This window comes from Arachis duranensis, chromosome 5 (assembly GCF_000817695.3).
Source record: "Arachis duranensis cultivar V14167 chromosome 5, aradu.V14167.gnm2.J7QH, whole genome shotgun sequence".
Lineage (NCBI taxonomy): Eukaryota > Viridiplantae > Streptophyta > Magnoliopsida > Fabales > Fabaceae > Arachis > Arachis duranensis.
Genome location: NC_029776.3, coordinates 96,098,924 through 96,117,295, shown reverse-complemented (window position 1 = coordinate 96,117,295; position 18,372 = coordinate 96,098,924). Strand labels below are relative to the sequence as shown.

The 18,372-nt window shown below is 34.6% G+C and overlaps 2 protein-coding genes across 3 annotated transcripts; one reads left to right on the top strand and one right to left on the bottom strand.

The window, feature by feature from the left end:
* Positions 1–2,861: 2,861 nt before the first annotated feature.
* Positions 2,862–3,434, bottom strand: LOC107490466 (serine acetyltransferase 1, chloroplastic-like). Its single transcript, XM_052261838.1, has 2 exons — positions 3,372–3,434; positions 2,862–3,308 (listed from the first exon to the last, which is right to left on the bottom strand). Exons 1-2 carry the CDS (start codon positions 3,432–3,434, stop codon positions 2,928–2,930), a joined length of 444 nt encoding a protein of 147 aa, XP_052117798.1. The 3' UTR covers positions 2,862–2,927.
* A 6,281-nt stretch (positions 3,435–9,715) lies between these two features.
* On the top strand, positions 9,716–16,257 carry LOC107490577 (uncharacterized). Of its 2 annotated transcripts, XM_016111350.3 has the most exons (10): positions 9,716–10,410; positions 10,887–11,658; positions 12,123–12,747; positions 12,905–13,076; positions 13,263–13,614; positions 14,039–14,149; positions 14,352–14,703; positions 14,852–15,077; positions 15,170–15,391; positions 15,705–16,257. In XM_016111350.3, the coding sequence occupies exons 1-10, from the start codon at positions 9,845–9,847 to the stop codon at positions 15,847–15,849; spliced, it is 3,543 nt and encodes a 1,180-aa protein (XP_015966836.1). In that variant the 5' UTR covers positions 9,716–9,844; the 3' UTR covers positions 15,850–16,257. The 2 variants fall into 2 exon arrangements, with proteins under 2 accessions (XP_015966836.1, XP_052118021.1); XM_052262061.1 differs by lacking the exons at positions 14,852–15,077; positions 15,170–15,391; positions 15,705–16,257 and having other exon boundaries at positions 13,263–13,610; positions 14,352–14,697.
* The last annotated feature ends 2,115 nt before the right edge of the window (positions 16,258–18,372 follow it).

The window sequence follows — 18,372 nt, the reverse complement described above, 5'->3', positions numbered from 1 at the left end:
AATGCTAGCATTTTAGCATCAATAATACAAAATCATAATTAAATATTTAAATAACAAAAAAAAATAACTTAACAAAACAACCTATAATTACATACACACATAACAAATCTATTAAATTCACTAACTGATCAAACACATCGAAAAAAAATATATAAACACCATCAAGCTAGACTAAAAGAAAATTAAATTTATTTTATTTAACTCAACAAAAAACTAAAAGTAACAGTTATTGTTGCTTCATTTGCAACAATAAAAGTGCCTCGTTTAGTACATCAATGCATCAAAAAATCAACAAAAAATTCCATAATCAGCAACAATTCCCATAAATTTGATTTCTGAATCAACATACACATCAGCAACAAAAATAAAATTGAATCTATATTTGGTAGCCACTCAACAACCACCACACAATTGATGCATCTTCCAACGAACAGATACTGTAACGGCTTCATAGATCCTTGAAGCCACTAGGCAAGGTCACCAAATTTGGCATACAAACAAAATCTACAGCCTTTACCTCAAATTGGAATGTTGATAATTCTAGCTTGTCATAATTATCAACTACCTAAGTATCTAACAGAGGAAAATGTTCAATATCAAGTTGTAGGGACCTAAGACTATTATAACCGGAGAATCTTAAAAATTAATTACAAAACGAGATGAAAATGAAGAAGCATCAGCCTACTGGAGAGATGACGAGAGATGAACGGTGAACACATAGTGACCTCGCAGTGAGATTAAGCAAACAAAATGACTCCAAGTCACAACAAACAACATTCAAAATCCGGGAAACAAAAATCATGAACAAAATTAAGCAATTAACCAAACCAAATGATTCCTAGCCACAGAATATAACATAGAATATAAGATCACAAAGGTCATGAACATTGTAACGAAGACACCAATAGTTACTAGAATATGAAATCAGAAATTTCAGAACCAGTAATCCCGTAAATGAAAACCGCAATACTCTTTCTAGAATACACAATTAAAAAATTGCAAAATGGAGAAAACGACAAGACCTACCTCACGCCGGCGAGGGAAGCACGAACAGAGGAGACGGTGGCGGGGGGTACGGTGGCGGTGACAGACGCACGGTGAACAAAGTGAGAGCGCGCTCGAACAGAGGAGATGACCCCACGCTCTTGCAACGGCGCCGGACTCCCACACGTGATGGGGCTGCAGGGTTGAGGTGGCTACGGTGGTGGACGTGACTAACGGCGGCAGGGTGGGTCACCGGGTGGCTAGGGATTCAGTTCTTCATTCCTTTCAATTTCAGATAGAAGAGGGGTGGGAGTGTGAATGCCCATTACTCAACACAAGTCTCAAGGCCTAAGCCCTCTTTCACCATTCTATTTTAGCCACGGCCTATTAGCCATTTTAAGCTGGATAATTATGACATTTCAAATGCTTTGCCAGGGTTACTTTTGTCTATTCAGCGTTCACTATAAGACAAATTTTTCTTTGGCTACCTATTCGTACAATGCATACAGTATTCCTCTTTTTTTATTGCCATACCTGATAATTTTCCTAAAATTTATTGGGAACTAATACGTCTAATTTAAAATTTTTAAAAATCAATTTGATTAAATATTCATATACATAAATAAAAGATAATACTAGAGTCAATGACAAATTAACAATTTCGTTAGCTAACTAACAAAAATTTTAATTAATAATAAGGCAATAAATATTTTTAAATTATATTTTATATTAATTAATTATTATTAATTAATAATTATTTAAATTTAACTTTTTAAAAATATAAAATTAATAATTTTTAATTACAGTGATTTAAAATTGGTTGATTAAAAATTATTTATCTTGTTGTAAAATAAATAAGGAAGAGAAATAGATATAAAATAAAGAAACATAAATAAATAACTTTAGTATTAATATTATATTCACCAATATAATTACTCAATATAATAGAGATAATTCATATATTTAAAATATATGTAGCAACATGAAAGAGAGGAAGAGAAATATTAACAATGTATAGAAAGGAAAGAATATTATTGCTATGTATAGAGAGAGAGAGAAAGTATATGTTATTGTGTGTGTATCGCCTAAGCATTTGTCATCTATTTATATATGCAAAAATTTCTTGTTTTCAACTCTCATTAAATTTATTCTCTCTTGAAAATGGACATCCACCTATTCAATTTTATCACAATACTCCCACTTGAATATCCATTTAGGGTTATGCCTCATTAAAACCTTATTAAAGAAAAATTCATTAGGAAAAAACTTTAGTGAAAGAAAAAGAGTACAATATTCTTTGTGATGGGGACTGCTTCGTTAAAAACCTTGTCAAGAAAAATCCAATGGGAAAAAACCTGACCAAGGAAAAAAGAGTACAATCTCCCCCTCTTGTCGACATCATTTAATATCTTGAAATTGACACATCCCAATTTGATGTACCAATTTTTCAAAGGAGGATTTTGGGAGTGACTTTGTAAAGAAATCTGCTAGATTGTCACTTAAGCGGATCTGTTGGATATCAATTGTTCCTTAATTTTGAAGATCATGAGTGAAGAAAATTTTGGGAGAAATATACTTTGTTTTATCCAAGGTTCGGAAAACCGGACCGGTCATTAAACCGCTCTAGCTACTGGTTCACTGGTTCATTGGTCCAACCGGTTCAACCGGTGGTTCAACCGAAAAAATCGTTTTTGAATAAAATAATAAATAAATTATATATAAACATCATAAAATATAATTATAGTCTAATATAAATCTTAAATATCTTCCAAATTTAAAACATATGAAATGTCAACCAAATCCATATGATCTTATCAAAATACAAAGTTAAATAGTAAAAAGAGCAATGGTGCAAACAACAACAATACAACTAGAAATAATCATTAATCACTCCTAAATTAATTCAAAACAATAGCATAACAAATAATCACCCCTAAATTAATTCAAAACAGCAACATAACAAAATCACTAACAACAGTAGTCCTAGGAGGAACATCCTTAATCACCACAGAACCAGCACCAATCTTAGCACATTCACCAACCTTAATGTTCCCCAAAATACAAGTCCCTGCACCAATCAAAACCCCATCACCAATCTTTGGATGCCTATCACCAGAAGCTTTACCAGTTCCACCCAAAGTCATACTATGCAAAATTGACACATTGTTACCAATCACTGCAATTTCACCAACCACTAATCCAGTTACATGATCAAGCAGAATTTTGCTTCCAATCTTAGCACCGGGATGAATACCAACCGCGAAAATCTCGGAAACTCGGTTCTGGATCATAACTGCCAAGACTTTTCTTCCTTGAAGCCATAGCTTATGAGTAACTCAATGAGATTGGCATGCTAAGAAGCCTTTGAAGTTCAAGAAGCAATGCACATGGCTTATGCAAGCAGGGTCTCTTTCCTTAACTGCTTTGAGATCATCCTTCATATAATCCATGATTTCTTAGTCAGATTTCAAGATCCCAACAAAAAGATCAAAGAGTGTGTTACTTGGAAGGCTTGCACTGCTTAATAAAACATAAATGAAATTAAAAATAGCCACAGCAATGAACATTAACAATTCTGCCTACACAATGAACATTAACAATTCTGACTACAGCAATTCTGCCTACAGCAATTCAGCCAGTCAATACTTATTTAGCAAAGTAAGTTTTCAGCATTAACAAAGTACAAAACAGAGTAACAAATTTAAGCTTATTTAGCAAAGGAACGAACAGAAATTGAGCAACAAATTTCAGCTTATTTACAAAACAGAGTAACAAATTTGAGCAGAGGGCGACAAGCAGGACGAATCCAATGGAGGATGGGGAGAACTTACTTTCCCATCAGGCAGTGAAACAGCAGACTCAGTTCCAGAACAAATAATCACCCTAACCTTCAAATCAATAACTATTTCAACAAAAATTCAGAAACATCATACTAAAAAATTTAAAAATGGAAGCAACAGGCCAACAACATAACAAATCCATTTCAACAACATAAGTTCACAACCACAGTTCACAGTCCACAGAGATTAAATTGACCAGCCATAGCCACAGTTCACACTTCACAGAGGAAGTTCACACTTCACAGAGTATCAATTTCATGCAAGGTTTCTACCGGGGTCGATGGAAGAACATGAGCAGAGGCGAAGAACAAAGAAGATGAGCAGAGGACGAGTCACTCACCTGGGGTCGATGGAGGGCTACCGGTGCTGAGTGTTGACTGTTGAGGACCGCGCGATGGAGATGGAAGGCTACCGGTGTTGACTGCGTGCTGCGGTGCTGGTGTTGAGAAGATGAGCAGAGGATGGAGATGGAGGGCTACTGGACAGGAACTAGGCAAAGGCGACGATGGAGATTGGAGGGTTACTGGGCTGAGGATGGCGACACCAGGGGACGAAGGATGGCGACAGGGGGGCTATGGTTCAGGGCGGCTAGGGTTCTCCATTGGAGATGATTCAGAAAGGGGGAATGAATGAATGGGGTCGGGGGAAGAAAGGGGGGTGGGGTGCTCCACGAGCGGGTCGGGTCGGGTTGGGTTCGGTTTTTTATTTTTTAAAAGTTATAAAACGGCGTCGTTTAGTATAACCGGCCGGTCACCGATTCGGTCTAACCGGCCGGTTTTTGGCCAGTTCACTGGTTCTTAAGCGGTTTTTATTTAGACGGTTTTTATATGAGGACCGGACCGTTTAAAGTGCCAGTTCACGGTTAAATGGGTCGAACTGGCCGGTCCGGTCCGGTTTTCAGAACCTTGGTTTTATCACATTTGATATATCTGTCTTTAAGTTGAGCAATGCATACTGTATTATCTTCAAACAGGACAGTTGGAGCTATCTTATGATCAATCAGTCCAAATAATCACAGAATATATTTGATCAAACTCCTAAGCCAAAAACACTCGCGACTATCTTCATGTATCGCTAGTATTTCAGCATGATTAGAGGAGGTTGCTGCTATTGTCTGTTTCGTGGACCTCCATGATATAGCTGTACCACCATATATGAACATATATCCTGTTTGAGATCTCTCTTTGTGTGGATCAGACAAGTATCCTGCATCTGCATAGCCAACTAGTTGTGACTTAGATCCATATGGATAAAACAATCACATATCAACAATTCCATGAAGATATCGAAATATTTGTTTGATGTCATTCCAACGTCTTCTGGTTGGAGAGGAATTATATCTTGATAGTAAATTCACAGCAAATGATATATCGAGTCTTGTATTATTAGCAATATACATTAGCACTCCAATGACGCTAAGATATGGTACTTCAGGACCAAGGATATCTTCATTTTCTTTCTTATGACGGAATTTATCATTTTTCACATCCAAAGATCTTTCGATCATTGGGGTATTTAACGGATGTGACTTATCCATATAAAATCTCTTCAAGATCTTTTCTGTGTATGTTGTTTGATGAATAAAGATCCTATTTTTTTTATGCTCGATCTGCAGGTCGGGACAAAATTTAGTCTTTCCAAGATCTTTCATCTCAAAATCTTCTTTTAGAGTTTTTATAATTGTTAGAATCTCTTCAAAAGTTCCAATGATATTTAAATCATCAACGTACACAGCAATTATGATGAATTCAGATGCAGATTTCTTTATGAAAACACATGGACAGATATCATCATTCTTAAATCCGTTTTTGGCCAGATACTAAGTAAGACGATTATACCACATTCGTCCAAATTATTTTAGACCATATAAAGATCTTTGCAATTTAACTAAGTATAACCCCTGCGAATATTCATTAGATAGTTTAGATATCTTCAGTCCTTCAGTGACTTTCATATAGATATCACGATCTAATGAGCCGTATAAGTAGGCTGTTACCACATTCATTAAATACATATGTAGTTTATGATATGAAGATAAACTGACCAAATAACACAATGTTATCGCATCCACTACAGGAGAATACATTTCTTCATAATCTATACCAGGCCTTTGTGAAAAATTTTGTGCCACAAGTCGGGTTTTGTAGCACACAACTTCATTTTTCTCATTTCGTTTTCTCACAAATACCCACCTGTATCCAATAGGTTTTACATCTTCTGGTGTACGGACTACAGGTCCAAATTCTTCACGTTTTGCAAGTGAGTCTAACTCAGCCTTCATGGCTTCTTACCATTTTGGTCAATCATTTCTTTGTCGACATTCTTCGACTGTTCTTGGCTCAAGATCCTTACTTTCATGCATGATATTTAATGCCACATTATATGCAAATATTTCATTGACAATTGTCTTATTTCGGTCTCATTTCTCTCATATAAAGATATAAGTTATCGAGATCTCATTATTTTCACAATTTTCAGGTACCTGAATGTCTTCTGGCGTTAAAACTATATTAGAATTTTGGACAACTGCAGTTGTCTTTACTATGATTTTTTCAACAGGAATAGTATTTACCTCTTTTCTTTTTCGAGGATTGTTGTCTTTGGAACTGACAAGCCTGCCACGCTTCTGGCGTGAATTTGTTTCAGTGGCTATTTGTCCGACTGGGACATCAATTCGAATTGGGGCATTTTCTGCTGGTATATAAGATTTGGTTATCCTCTTTGTATCAGAAAATGCATCAGGCAATTCATTTGCTATTCTTTGCAAATGTATAATCTTTTGAACTTCTAGTTCACATTGCCCTGATCGAGGATCTAAATGTACCAAAGATGATGCATTCTAATTAAGCCCATTTTCAGGAAATTTTGATTCATCAAAATGGAAATTCGCAAACCGAACTTTAAATACATCTCCAGTTTGTATTTCAAGATACCTCACTATAAAGGGAGAATCATATCCAATATATATCTTCAATTTTCTTTGGGATCCCATTTTGATGTGAGAAGGTGGTGCAGTGGGAACATATATCGCACACCCAAATATTCTTAAATGGGAAATATTTGGCCGCTGGCCAAAAGCTAATTGCATAGGAGAGAACTGATGATAACTTGTTGGCCTTAAACGAATGAGTGCTGTGGCATGTAAAATAGCATGTCCCCAAGCTGAGGTTGGGAGTTTTGTTCTCATAAGTAAGGGTCTAACAATCAATTGGAGGCGTTTAATAAGTGATTCTACTAACTCATTTTGTGTGTGAACATAAGCTACTAGATGTTCAACACTTATTCCATTAGCCATACAATAGACATAAAAGACTTGGAGAGTAAATTCACCAGTATTATCAAGACGAATTACTTTGATTGGATTTTCTGGAAACTGTGCTTTTAATCGAATAATTTGAGCAAATAATCTCGCAAACGCTAGGTTCCAAGAAGACAATAAGCACACATGTGACCATCTCGAAGATGCGTCTGTTAGGACCATAAAATATCTAAAAGATCCACATGGTGGATGAATAGATCCACATATATCGCCTTGAATCATTTCTAGGAATTCAGGGGACTCAAATCCAATCTTTACTGGTGATGGCTTAAAATTAACTTTCCCTAAGAACATGCAGTATAACAAAATTCACTAGATTTAAGAATTTTTTGGTTCTTTAGTGAATGTCCATGGGAGTTTTTAATAATTCTCTGCATCATGGTTGTTCCCAAATGACCTAATAGATCATGCCAAATTATGAATTTATTTGGGTTAGTAAACTTCTAGTTTACAATGGCTTGTGATTCAATTACACTAATCTTGGTATATAATATAACCTAGATGAAAGTGAGGGTAACTTTTCTAATATAACCTTTTTATTTAAATCATGAGTTGTGATACATAAGTACTCATGGTTTCTTTCATTCATTGTTTCAATATGATATCCGTTTCGGCGAATATCTTTGAAACTCAATATGTTCCTTAGAGACTTAGTAGACAATAGTGCATTATTTATTATAAATTTTGCTCCTCCGGAAAACAAAATTATAGCTCTTCCGGAGCCTTCTATCACATTGCCCAAGCCAATAATAGTATTAACATATTCTTCTTTTGGCACAAGATGGGTAAAATATATATTACTTTTGAGAATGGTGTGCGAACTTGCACTATCCACAAGACAAACATCTTCACTATATGTTCTTTGTCATTCTCTTCAAAGACAAATAATAATAAGATAAGTAGAAATATTTATGCAATAAAATTATTTTCTTGATTGAAAATATTTTTCTAAAAAATATAGTATATATTAAAAATTTTATTATTATTATCTTGACACATTCAGTAATTTTAAAATTCATAAACATTATTTATATTCATCGTATATGAAATTCAAATGCATAGAAAATAAAATTTAATAAGAAATTTTTTACATTATTTATTTACATGAGTACTTAACAAACTCACATATTAAACTATTCTATCATTGATCAAATAGCCAATATTTTCTTCAGGATCCTCAAAAAAATCAGATACATCATAACGAGTGGTGAAATTTTCAACATCATTTGAAACAAAATTTGTTTTCTTTTCTTTGTCGTCTTTTTTCAAAGATGCTTGATAAAGATCGACTAGGTGCCTTGGTGTACGACAGGTACGCGACCAATGACCCTTTCCACCACAACGAAAATATTTATTTTACCCATTGTTTCTTTCTTTATCCCATTTCTGCTGAGATCATTTCTTGTGAATGTAATTCTTCTTTCTTCCATAATTTTTCTTGTTGCCAGAACCTTGCCATTTACTTCTTCTCGAGTAATGACTTGCCGCATTTGTTTCAGGAAATAGGGCGGCGCCAGTTGGACGCGTTTCATGATTTCTTAAAAGCAACTCATTGTTATAATTAGCAACAAAAAGACAAGAAATTAACTTAGAATACTTTTTAAATCATGGAAGGTTGAGAAAGTTTTCTCTAACATATCATTATTAGATATCATTTTCTCACATAATTTCATTCGTGAGGTAATTCGAAACATTGCTAAATTATATTCATTTATGGATTTAAAATCCTGTAGATGCAAGTGCATCCATTCATATCGGACTTGAGGAAGTATCACCATCTTTTGATGATTATACCTTTTTTCAAGATCTTTCCATAGATTTGCAGGATTTTTTAATGTGAGATATTCATTTTTCAATCCTTCGTCAAGATGACAACAAAAAGGAAAATTATGACCTTGGCTTTATCTTTTTGAAATGCATTATTTTCACCCTTAATGGTATCTCTAAGATCTATTGAATCAAAATGGATTTTAGCATCTAGTATCCATGATAAATAGTTGTTTTCAGATATATCAAGAGTATTAAATTCAAGATGAAAGAGTATAAACATAATAAAAATTTGTTATCTAGAGTCTTTCTAAAATTTGATCAGAGTCTCGTACTAATAATGTATTGTAAAATAAATAAGAAAGAAAAATAGATAAAGAAACATAATTAGATAGCTTTAGCATTAATATTATATTCATCAATATAATTACTCAATATAATAAAGATAATTCATATATTTAAAATATATGTAACAACGTAAAAAAAGAAAAAAAAAATATTAGTAATGTATAGAAAAAAAAGAGTATTATTACTCTGTATAAAGAGAGGAAAAGCATATGTTATTATGTATGTATTACTTGAGGATTTGTCTTTTATTTATACATGCAAAAAAATTTTTATTTTCAATTTTCATTAAATTTATTTTCTTTTAAAAATGAACATCCACCTATTTAACCTTGTCACAACATATCTGTACTTTTTCTTTTCTTTAATTAATTCTTTCAAATCCAAATATTCATATCAACAAATAAAAGAATAAAGATAATGCGAGAGTCAATGACAATTTAATTAAAATTGTGAAATCATCTCACCAGTAGGAGCGAACGACTTCACAGAAATCCATCTCCAAGTAAATAAAATGATTATACCCTTCGCAGCCGGTGCGTTCATTAGGCATTAGCCGTAGCCACTGTTTCCCCTTTCCAACTTTCTGATGGACAACAAACCGCCAGAGCAACTGACGCCGACATCGACGGAGGAGGAAGTCACCGCCGCAGCAACCGAGGAAACAACTTCTATTTTCCCTCTGTTCCCTCTCACAGCAAGCTCCTCCTCTACGCTGGTCACTAGTACGGTCCCTCAATGGCTCTCCAACTCCAGCTTCACCTCCGACGTGTCTCTCATAAACGACGCCGTTGCCTCCCAACTCCGCAGCGAAACCGCCCTATCGCCACCGCAGCGCCACCGCTCCGACGACGACGAGGAACACGAAGAAGATGGCGGAAATCGAGCTCAGGAGAAGGCCGTTCCTCGTTCTTCCTACGAGATTCTAGAATCTTCCGAGTCTGAGGAAAGAGATAAGAAGGAGAATAGGAGTAAGAAGAAGAGGAAGAAGCGGAAGCGCGATAGGTCACGTGAGAGAGGCGGACTCGACAGTTATAGTTCGAGGAAGTCGGGCGTTCGAGCTTGGGCCGATTCAGAGTCGTCCACCGCCGCCAAAGACTATTATTTCGATTCTCACGGTGATCGTGATAATCTTGCATTTGGCTGCATCTATAGGTACTTTTTTTTTTTATAATTTCATTCTTTAAATTGAATAGTTAGAGTAAGCTTGCATTGGTGGTTTGTTTCAAGTGACTTTTGTTGAGGTTTTGAGTGCTTAGTGTTTTTTGGTTGAATGACGGAGATTGTGTGGTGCAAATTTGGTCATGTAGGCATATTGGTGATTCACTTACTGGGATTCGAGAATCAAATGTAGTACTCTATATGCGTTTTCATGGTCAAAATTCATAGAACTAGGCAACTAGGAAGTATGAACCATAGGGTTGCAACTATTGTTTGTTTGTATATGCCCATAAATCAGGTTGGGGCTAATATACCCATAAAGGGAAAATAAAATCACTTGTTGAAGGGGAATTTTAGTTTAGTGCGTGTTGAACCTTTGACTTTTATTCACCTGAAGAGTTCTTTCTTTATACCTGAGCTATTCGAAGTATGAGTAATGAATGCTGAAGGATTTTATAACTACCATGCAGAATGGATATTGCTCGGTACAAACCTTACAATCCTTCGAAACTATCTGGGCTAAATGTTAGAGGATTATATTGGCGGAACCATAGTGTTTCTCTCTTGGAAAAAGAGAGTGATGTGGATACATTGGATGGTACAATGAAGTCTGCTGGTCGTTACTGGTCTGGGAAGTATATAGCTCTGGAACGGCACAAAAGTTTTAAGCGTCTTCGTCTTGTTGCACCAAAATTGTCTTCCGTTTTGGCGGATGACGAGTTTATACCTTTGTCTGATATTGGGACATCTCATCGAGCTTTGGATAGTGATTCTGTCTCTAAAACTGCATCAGTGGTTGAAGAATCTTGGGAAGATGAAATGTTAAACAAAACTCGGGAGTTTAACAAACTCACAAGGGAGCATCCCCATGATGAGAAAGTTTGGTTAGCTTTTGCTGAGTTCCAAGATAAGGTTGCAGGGATGCAACGACAAAAAGGTGCTCGCTTGCAGACTCTTGAAAAGAAGATTAGCATTCTGGAAAAGTCAGTTGAGCTTAACCCAGACAATGAAGTGCTATTGCTTTACCTTTTGAAAACATATCAAACAAGAGACAGCTCTGATGTGCTAATTGGGAGATGGCAGAAGATACTTGTGCAACACTCTGGAAGCTATAAGTTGTGGAGAGAATTCTTGCATGTTGTTCAGAGAGATTTCTCCAGATTTAAGGTTTCAGAGGTTAGGAAGATGTATGCACATGCAATTGAAGCTCTATCTGCTTCATGCAGCAAGCACTCTAGGCAGGTTCTTAATATTTTATTCTTTACCCTCTCTTCTATTTTGTGCTTGAAGCTGCACATTGCCTATCTGTTGAGTTATTTATCTTAATTGCATAGGTAGTGCCATATTCCATAGAAAACAATGATCAGATCGCTTATTTGGATTTATGATAATGAAACAGGGTAAGAAAATAAATTGAGAGATACTGTTCACTGAGCAACCCCTTTTTCTTTATTTTTTATTAACTCTGGGAGTGGTTGTAATGTGAGCCATAATTGGATTATAGTGAAATCTCATGTAGTGCCATTTTCTTTTATCTATGGACTACAAGAGTTAAAAAATTGGTCCCGTCAGCATATATGTCTTTAAAGAAAGAAATTTTGTTAATGAGCTTTGTATGTCTGAGGTCTTGTAGTTGATTTTACACACTTTACCAGACTGTTTTCACCAAGTAATTTCATGTCATGTGAATACTTTGTTTTAAGCAGGTTCACCGAGGTGCTGATCCCTCTTTGCCAGATTCTGTAATTGTTGAGCTAGAACTTGGTCTTGTGGATATATTTCTCAGTCTTTGCAGATTTGAATGGCAGGCTGGTTACAGGGAGTTGGCCACTGCTTTATTTCAGGCTGAAATTGAGTTTAGTTTGTTCTGTCCACCTTTGCTTTTCACAGAGCAGAGTAAGCAAAGATTGTTTGAATATTTTTGGAATAGTGGTGGTGCTAGAGTTGGAGAAGAAGGAGCTCTTGGTTGGTCCACCTGGTTGGAGAAAGAGGAGGAAACTAGGCAGCGGATTGTCAAAGAGGAGCTTTCACGTGAAAATGAGGGTGGTGGCTGGACTGGTTGGTCAGAACCATTGTCTAAAGATAAGGAGGTTGCTGCCAAAGTTGAAGATGAAGTCAACGATGATTTGGTTATGGAGGATAATGAGGATGAAGATGAAGATGAAGATGTTGAGCCAGAAGTTGATAATGAAACTTTGATGAAAATGCTAGGAATTGATGTCAATGCTGGGGATGGTGGTGAAGTGAATGATGCTTCAACTTGGATCAAATGGTCAGAAGTAGAATCTTCCAGAGATTGTGATCAGTGGATGCCTCTGCATACGAAATCTGGTAGAGTTCTCCTTCTTTATTCACTTGTCCCTCCTATACAGTATTGCTACATAGTGTGTGCACACACGACATGTTTTCTATGCTTGAATTTTTCTTGATTCTCTCCATGCAATGCGTACATTGTGCTGATTTTAGCATGTTGATTAACCATGAACAGATATGACCTCTACTGCTATTGGAACACCCAAAGCAGAAGCCGATGAACAACTGTTGAGAACTGTCTTATATGAAGATGTGAATGAGTACCTATTCTCCTTGAGCACAGCAGAGGCTCGATTATCTTTGGTATCCCAGTTCATTGACTTCTATGGTGGGAAGATATCTCAATTGTAATCTTCTTGGTCTTATATATCCTTTCCTACTCCCTAGTTTGCATCACAGTTGGTTGTGGGATCAGTTTTCAAAACCTAGGATTCGCATAGTATGATGGGTCCTTCCTTGCTTTGATGTGGCTTGGGCTTATTTGTATTTTAACCAGTTGAATGCTACTCATTTTGCCTGTCTTGCTTTTGTAGGGTTTCGTCAAACAGTCCAACTTGGACAGAGAATGTCCTTAGCTTTGAGGATCTGCCAGAATCTATGTTAGAGAAGTTGAAAAGCACCCATGAAGTGTTGACAAAAGAAGAAAGCAGTCCTACTGATTTCAGTTTTGGTTTTCTATCAGGCAGTATCTCAAGGAATGCTGATATGATGAAATTTCTACGCAATGCTGTCTTACTTTTCTTGACTGTTTTTCCACGTAATCACATATTGGAAGAAGCTGTCCTTATTTCTGAAGAGCTATTAGTAACAAAAATTAATCCTTCTAATTGCATGGTTACACCATGTCGAGCTTTAGCAAAGTCTCTCTTAAAAAGTGATAGGCAGGTACTCATTTTTCCTCTCCTCTCAATTTCTCTTTTTTGTAACATGAATAAGTGTCTTCCTGAACAGAAGAGTTAGTATCTACTAGAATTATATTACAACTATCCTTGTTGATATAATGATATACTTGTTATGATGAATCAGCATTATGTTTTTGTTTGTTACACTGAAGAGCATACCACAAGAGGAAAAGCGAAAATAAAAATAGAGTGATGTTAGGGCATGTTTAGTTTTCATTTTCAGTGTTTTTCTTTTCAAGGTTTTGTGAAGTAAAAAGTGAAAATCATAAAAATAATAAAATCCTTTTTTATTTCATTTTCTTTTCTTCACAATATCTTAGAGGCCCTTGCTTTTCAAATTTTATGTAGGACAGTATTTGTTACTCTGCCTGTTTCTTACTATCTGTACTTATTTTTGGTTAATGTAGGATGTTCTATTATGTGGTATATATGCTCAAAGAGAGGCAAGTTATGGTAACATTGATCATGCAAGAAAAGTGTTTGACATGGCATTATTATCCGTGGAAGGGCTTCCTGTGGTATGTATTTGTATTTATCCTACTTTGCTTTTTGTTGTTATTTTTGTATGTTTTTGGATTTAATGATGATATCTTATCCTCTGATCATGACCCTGTTTGTCTTATAATATAACAAATTAAATGCAGATTCTGTGTATTACACAGGTATTATGCCTAAGACTTTATTCTTTTTGTAATTGCTTTTGTTTACTTTATGGAGTAGGAACGACAGTCCAATGCTCCTCTTTTATATTTCTGGTATGCTGAGATGGAGCTTGCAAATAAATCTGATAATGATCGTGAATCTTCACATAGAGCAATATATATATTGTCATGCTTGGGTAGTGATACAAAATATAGCCCATTTAAAAGTCAAGCAACAAGTTTGCATCAACTTAGAGCACGTCAAGGGTTTAAGGAAAAACTGAGAACTGTACGATCATCTTGGGTTCGTGGTATAATAAATGATCAGTCTGTCGCTCTAATATGTTCCGCTGCACTGTTTGAGGAGCTCACCTCTGGGTGGGATGCAGGCATTGATGTTATGGATCAAGCTTTTGCAGTTGTGCTTCCAGGTTATGCATCTTTAGTAGCTAGTTTCTTGTCAGGAAAACATATCATACAGAAGCAGTTTGTCTTGTTACAGGAACTGACATTGTATATTCCTTAATACATGTTGACTTTGTTGCTTATGTTGTTTGTCTGTTTTGTTGCTACCTGCAGAAACGAGAAGCCATAGCTATCAACTTGAATCTTTGTTTAACTATTACATAAGGATGCTTCAGAGACATCAGAGCCAATCAAGTCTGGCTAAAGTTTGGGAGTCCATCTCCAAGGGACTCCAGATGTATCCCTTCAGTCCAGAACTTCTTAAAGGTGTAGTGGAGGTTGGCCATCTGTACACAACATCTAATAAAGTGCGGCGGGTGCTTGATGGCTATTGTTACAAGTAACATCCTTATTCAGTTTTCTGTGTATTATACTTTCAAACTTTGCTATGAGTTTTTAAAGCACTCATTTTTTTTTAATGTAAATCTTCAGGAAACCATCTGTTCTTCTCTGGCTTTTTGCATTGTCGTATGAGATGTCTAGAGGTGGTTCACGGCATAGAATCCGTGGGTTGTTTGAAAGGGCGTTGGGTTCTGATAAACTTAGTAGTTCTGTGGTACTATGGCGATGCTACATTGCGTATGAAATGGACATTGTAAAGGATCCTTCTGCAGCTCGACGTGTTTTCTTCCGTGCTATCCATGCGTGCCCCTGGTGAGAACTTGTGTTTTAGATGTGCGAATGATATAAACTGTTGCCTTAGATGATGTAGAAATAATTAGTTTTTAGAGTTGAGTGTTAATGAACTTAGGACTTTACCCCCAAAAATGTTGTGTCTATAAGCATATCACTAGACTCTCATCCTTAACCCAAATGTTTTTAATTTAGAATTCAGACCTAGAAATATGAACTTTTCAAATATCTTGAAGCTTACCTTTTACTGAAATGTGTTGTGGGCAAGCATGCCTGGTACCTGTTTGTATCTACTCCTGTGATATTTATATATTTATTTCAATATGCATACCAGGTCAAAGAGACTATGGTTGGATGGCTTTCTCAGACTGAACTCTGTCCTTACTGCGAAAGAGCTATCTGATCTGCAGGAAGTTATGCGTGACAAGGAGTTGAATCTGAGAACTGACATTTATGAGATCCTTCTACAGGAATCATGACATTTCTTTCTCTGTTTGTGCCTGGATCTTATGAGAGTTGCGTTAAGATTTGTGGGGGTTTGCAACCCAGATACTGTGGATTGTTGCTTTAATGAGCAGCAATTGATGCTTCAAGGTCATAATTTGTAAATTCTGATGCAAATTGTAAAAATTGCTCAATGGCGATGCAAAATTTTTAGAGGTCATCCTTGGGTAAGGTAGCTAAATATCGTGCCTATACATAATGGCCTTTTTCACCACAACGAACATGTATCTTCTGTTGATTTATTTTGCTTATTATTTCTTTTTTAATTTCACTTCTAGTGAGATCTTTTTTTGTTAATATAATTTTTCTTATTATCAAAACCTTGTCATTTACCTATTCACATTTGCTTCAGAAAATGGAGCGGTGCTAACTGGGTTCTTTTCATAATTTCTTAAAAGCACTTCATTGTTATGTTTATGTTCAATAAGGAGGCAAGAAATTAGTTTAAAATATTTTTAAATTCTTTTTCTCGATACTGCTGCTGCAGGAGTACATTCGAGGCATAATATGTTATTATCAATTATCTTTTTTCTACATAATTTTATTCGTGAGATAATTCAAAACGTTGAATTATATTCATTTATAGATTTAAAATCTTGTACACATAAGTGTGTCCACTCATATGGGACTTGAGAAAGTATCATTGTCTTTTGATGATTGTACATTTCTTCAAGATTCTTTCACAGATCTACAGAATCTTTTAATGTGAGATATTCATTTTTCAATCTTTTATCATTAACCTTCTGCAATGCTTTATTTTTAGCATTAATGGTATTTTCAAGATCCATTAAATTAAGATGAATTTTGGTATCTAATATTCATGATAAGTAGTTGTTTCCAAATATATTAAGAGCATTAAATTCAAAATAAGAGAGTTTTGACATAATAAAAATTTATTACTTAAGTCTTCTTAAATTTTGATGTACTGATAACATGTTGTGAAATAAATAAATAAAGAAAAAAAAAATAAATATAAAATAAAAAAGTATAATAGAGAATTTTAGTATTAATATTCATCAATATTATTATATCATATAATATAAATGATTCATATATATTCACTAAGTATATGTTGCAGGGTATAGAGAGAGAAAAAGAGGAGAGAGAGAGGAGTGTTTGTTGTGTGTCTTTCTTTTACCTTAGATTATGCTTTTATATGCGTACAAAATTTACTTTTTCAAACTTCATTAAATTTGCTTCATTTTGAGAACTTGTACCTTTTATCATAGAAAAATCCAACCACCCATATAAATGGACATTCATCCTTATCACAATAGAATTGATATTTAAACTCATTTTAGCTAATTAATCCAGCCTTCTGTTCCCTTCTTTGGAAATATGGGGGATCTTGATAATTCATTCTCTCTTCATGTCTTTGAATTTTCTCACTAAATTCTCTGGAGACAGGGGGTACTATTTTATCCCGGCCAACATATGAATAGCAAAAGTAGAATTCTCTTTCGAAATAATTCTTCTCAACTCCAGTTTTCAAGTTGTGTTAAGATTATGGTATCACTGCACCAAATTATTTTAAATGGTTCAGAAATTGAACTAAACTGTTTTTTTTTTAACATAAAAACTTGTTTTAAACCAATTTATAATATCACTTTAAACTACTTTATATGCTAAAATTAATTTTTAACATATAAAAAATTAATTTTAATTTCTCTCTTTCTTCTTTTTCTTTTATCTCTTTTTTCCTAAAATTTTTTATTTAAATTAATTATATATATTATTTACCAAAATTCATAATGCATAGAATATTTACTGATATATGTAACTTTATACATTTCAGGTACTGTGACGCAAGGTACATTAAACACATATCTCGAGTACTCAGTTTCTTAGATACATGTATTAATATTATGTATTTGTATTATTCGACTCGTACGATTAATTAAATATTTGACTCAGTCCCTTAAAATATCTATTTAAATTTTTTAAGTTAAAAAATTAGCAATTTAAAAATTTTTAAATTAAAAAATGATATGTGAAAAACTTCTTGATACGTCGATATAATGGTATATTAAGTATAAAAAATTTAATCCCAAAATAAAAAAAAGTGTCTATGGTATAATTTAGTTCATTTTCAATTCAACTTAGTTAAACTGATTTTTTTAAATGCCCCTACATATAGATCTTAACATTAACATGTTTAGATACGTAGAACTAACTAACAGCCTACATCAATATGTCATGTCAGCATGCCATTAATAAGAAATAGTTGAGGGACTAACGAGAATCATGAATGTCAACTTTGAGGATTAAAATGAGTAAATTGAAATTTTGGGAATAAGTTTGAGGCGCAAGTGCAACTTTAAATATCAATACGAGTATTAATTCATTCTTTATATACCATACTTGTCTAATATGTCATATTGTCATTGTGGTTGTGAGTCTTATTGTGTGGGTATTGTTGAGACTTTTAATATTCTGTGTTACTAGTAGTTATCCTGAGTTTTTAACAAGAAAATTCTTATAATTATTGAAACTGTGGA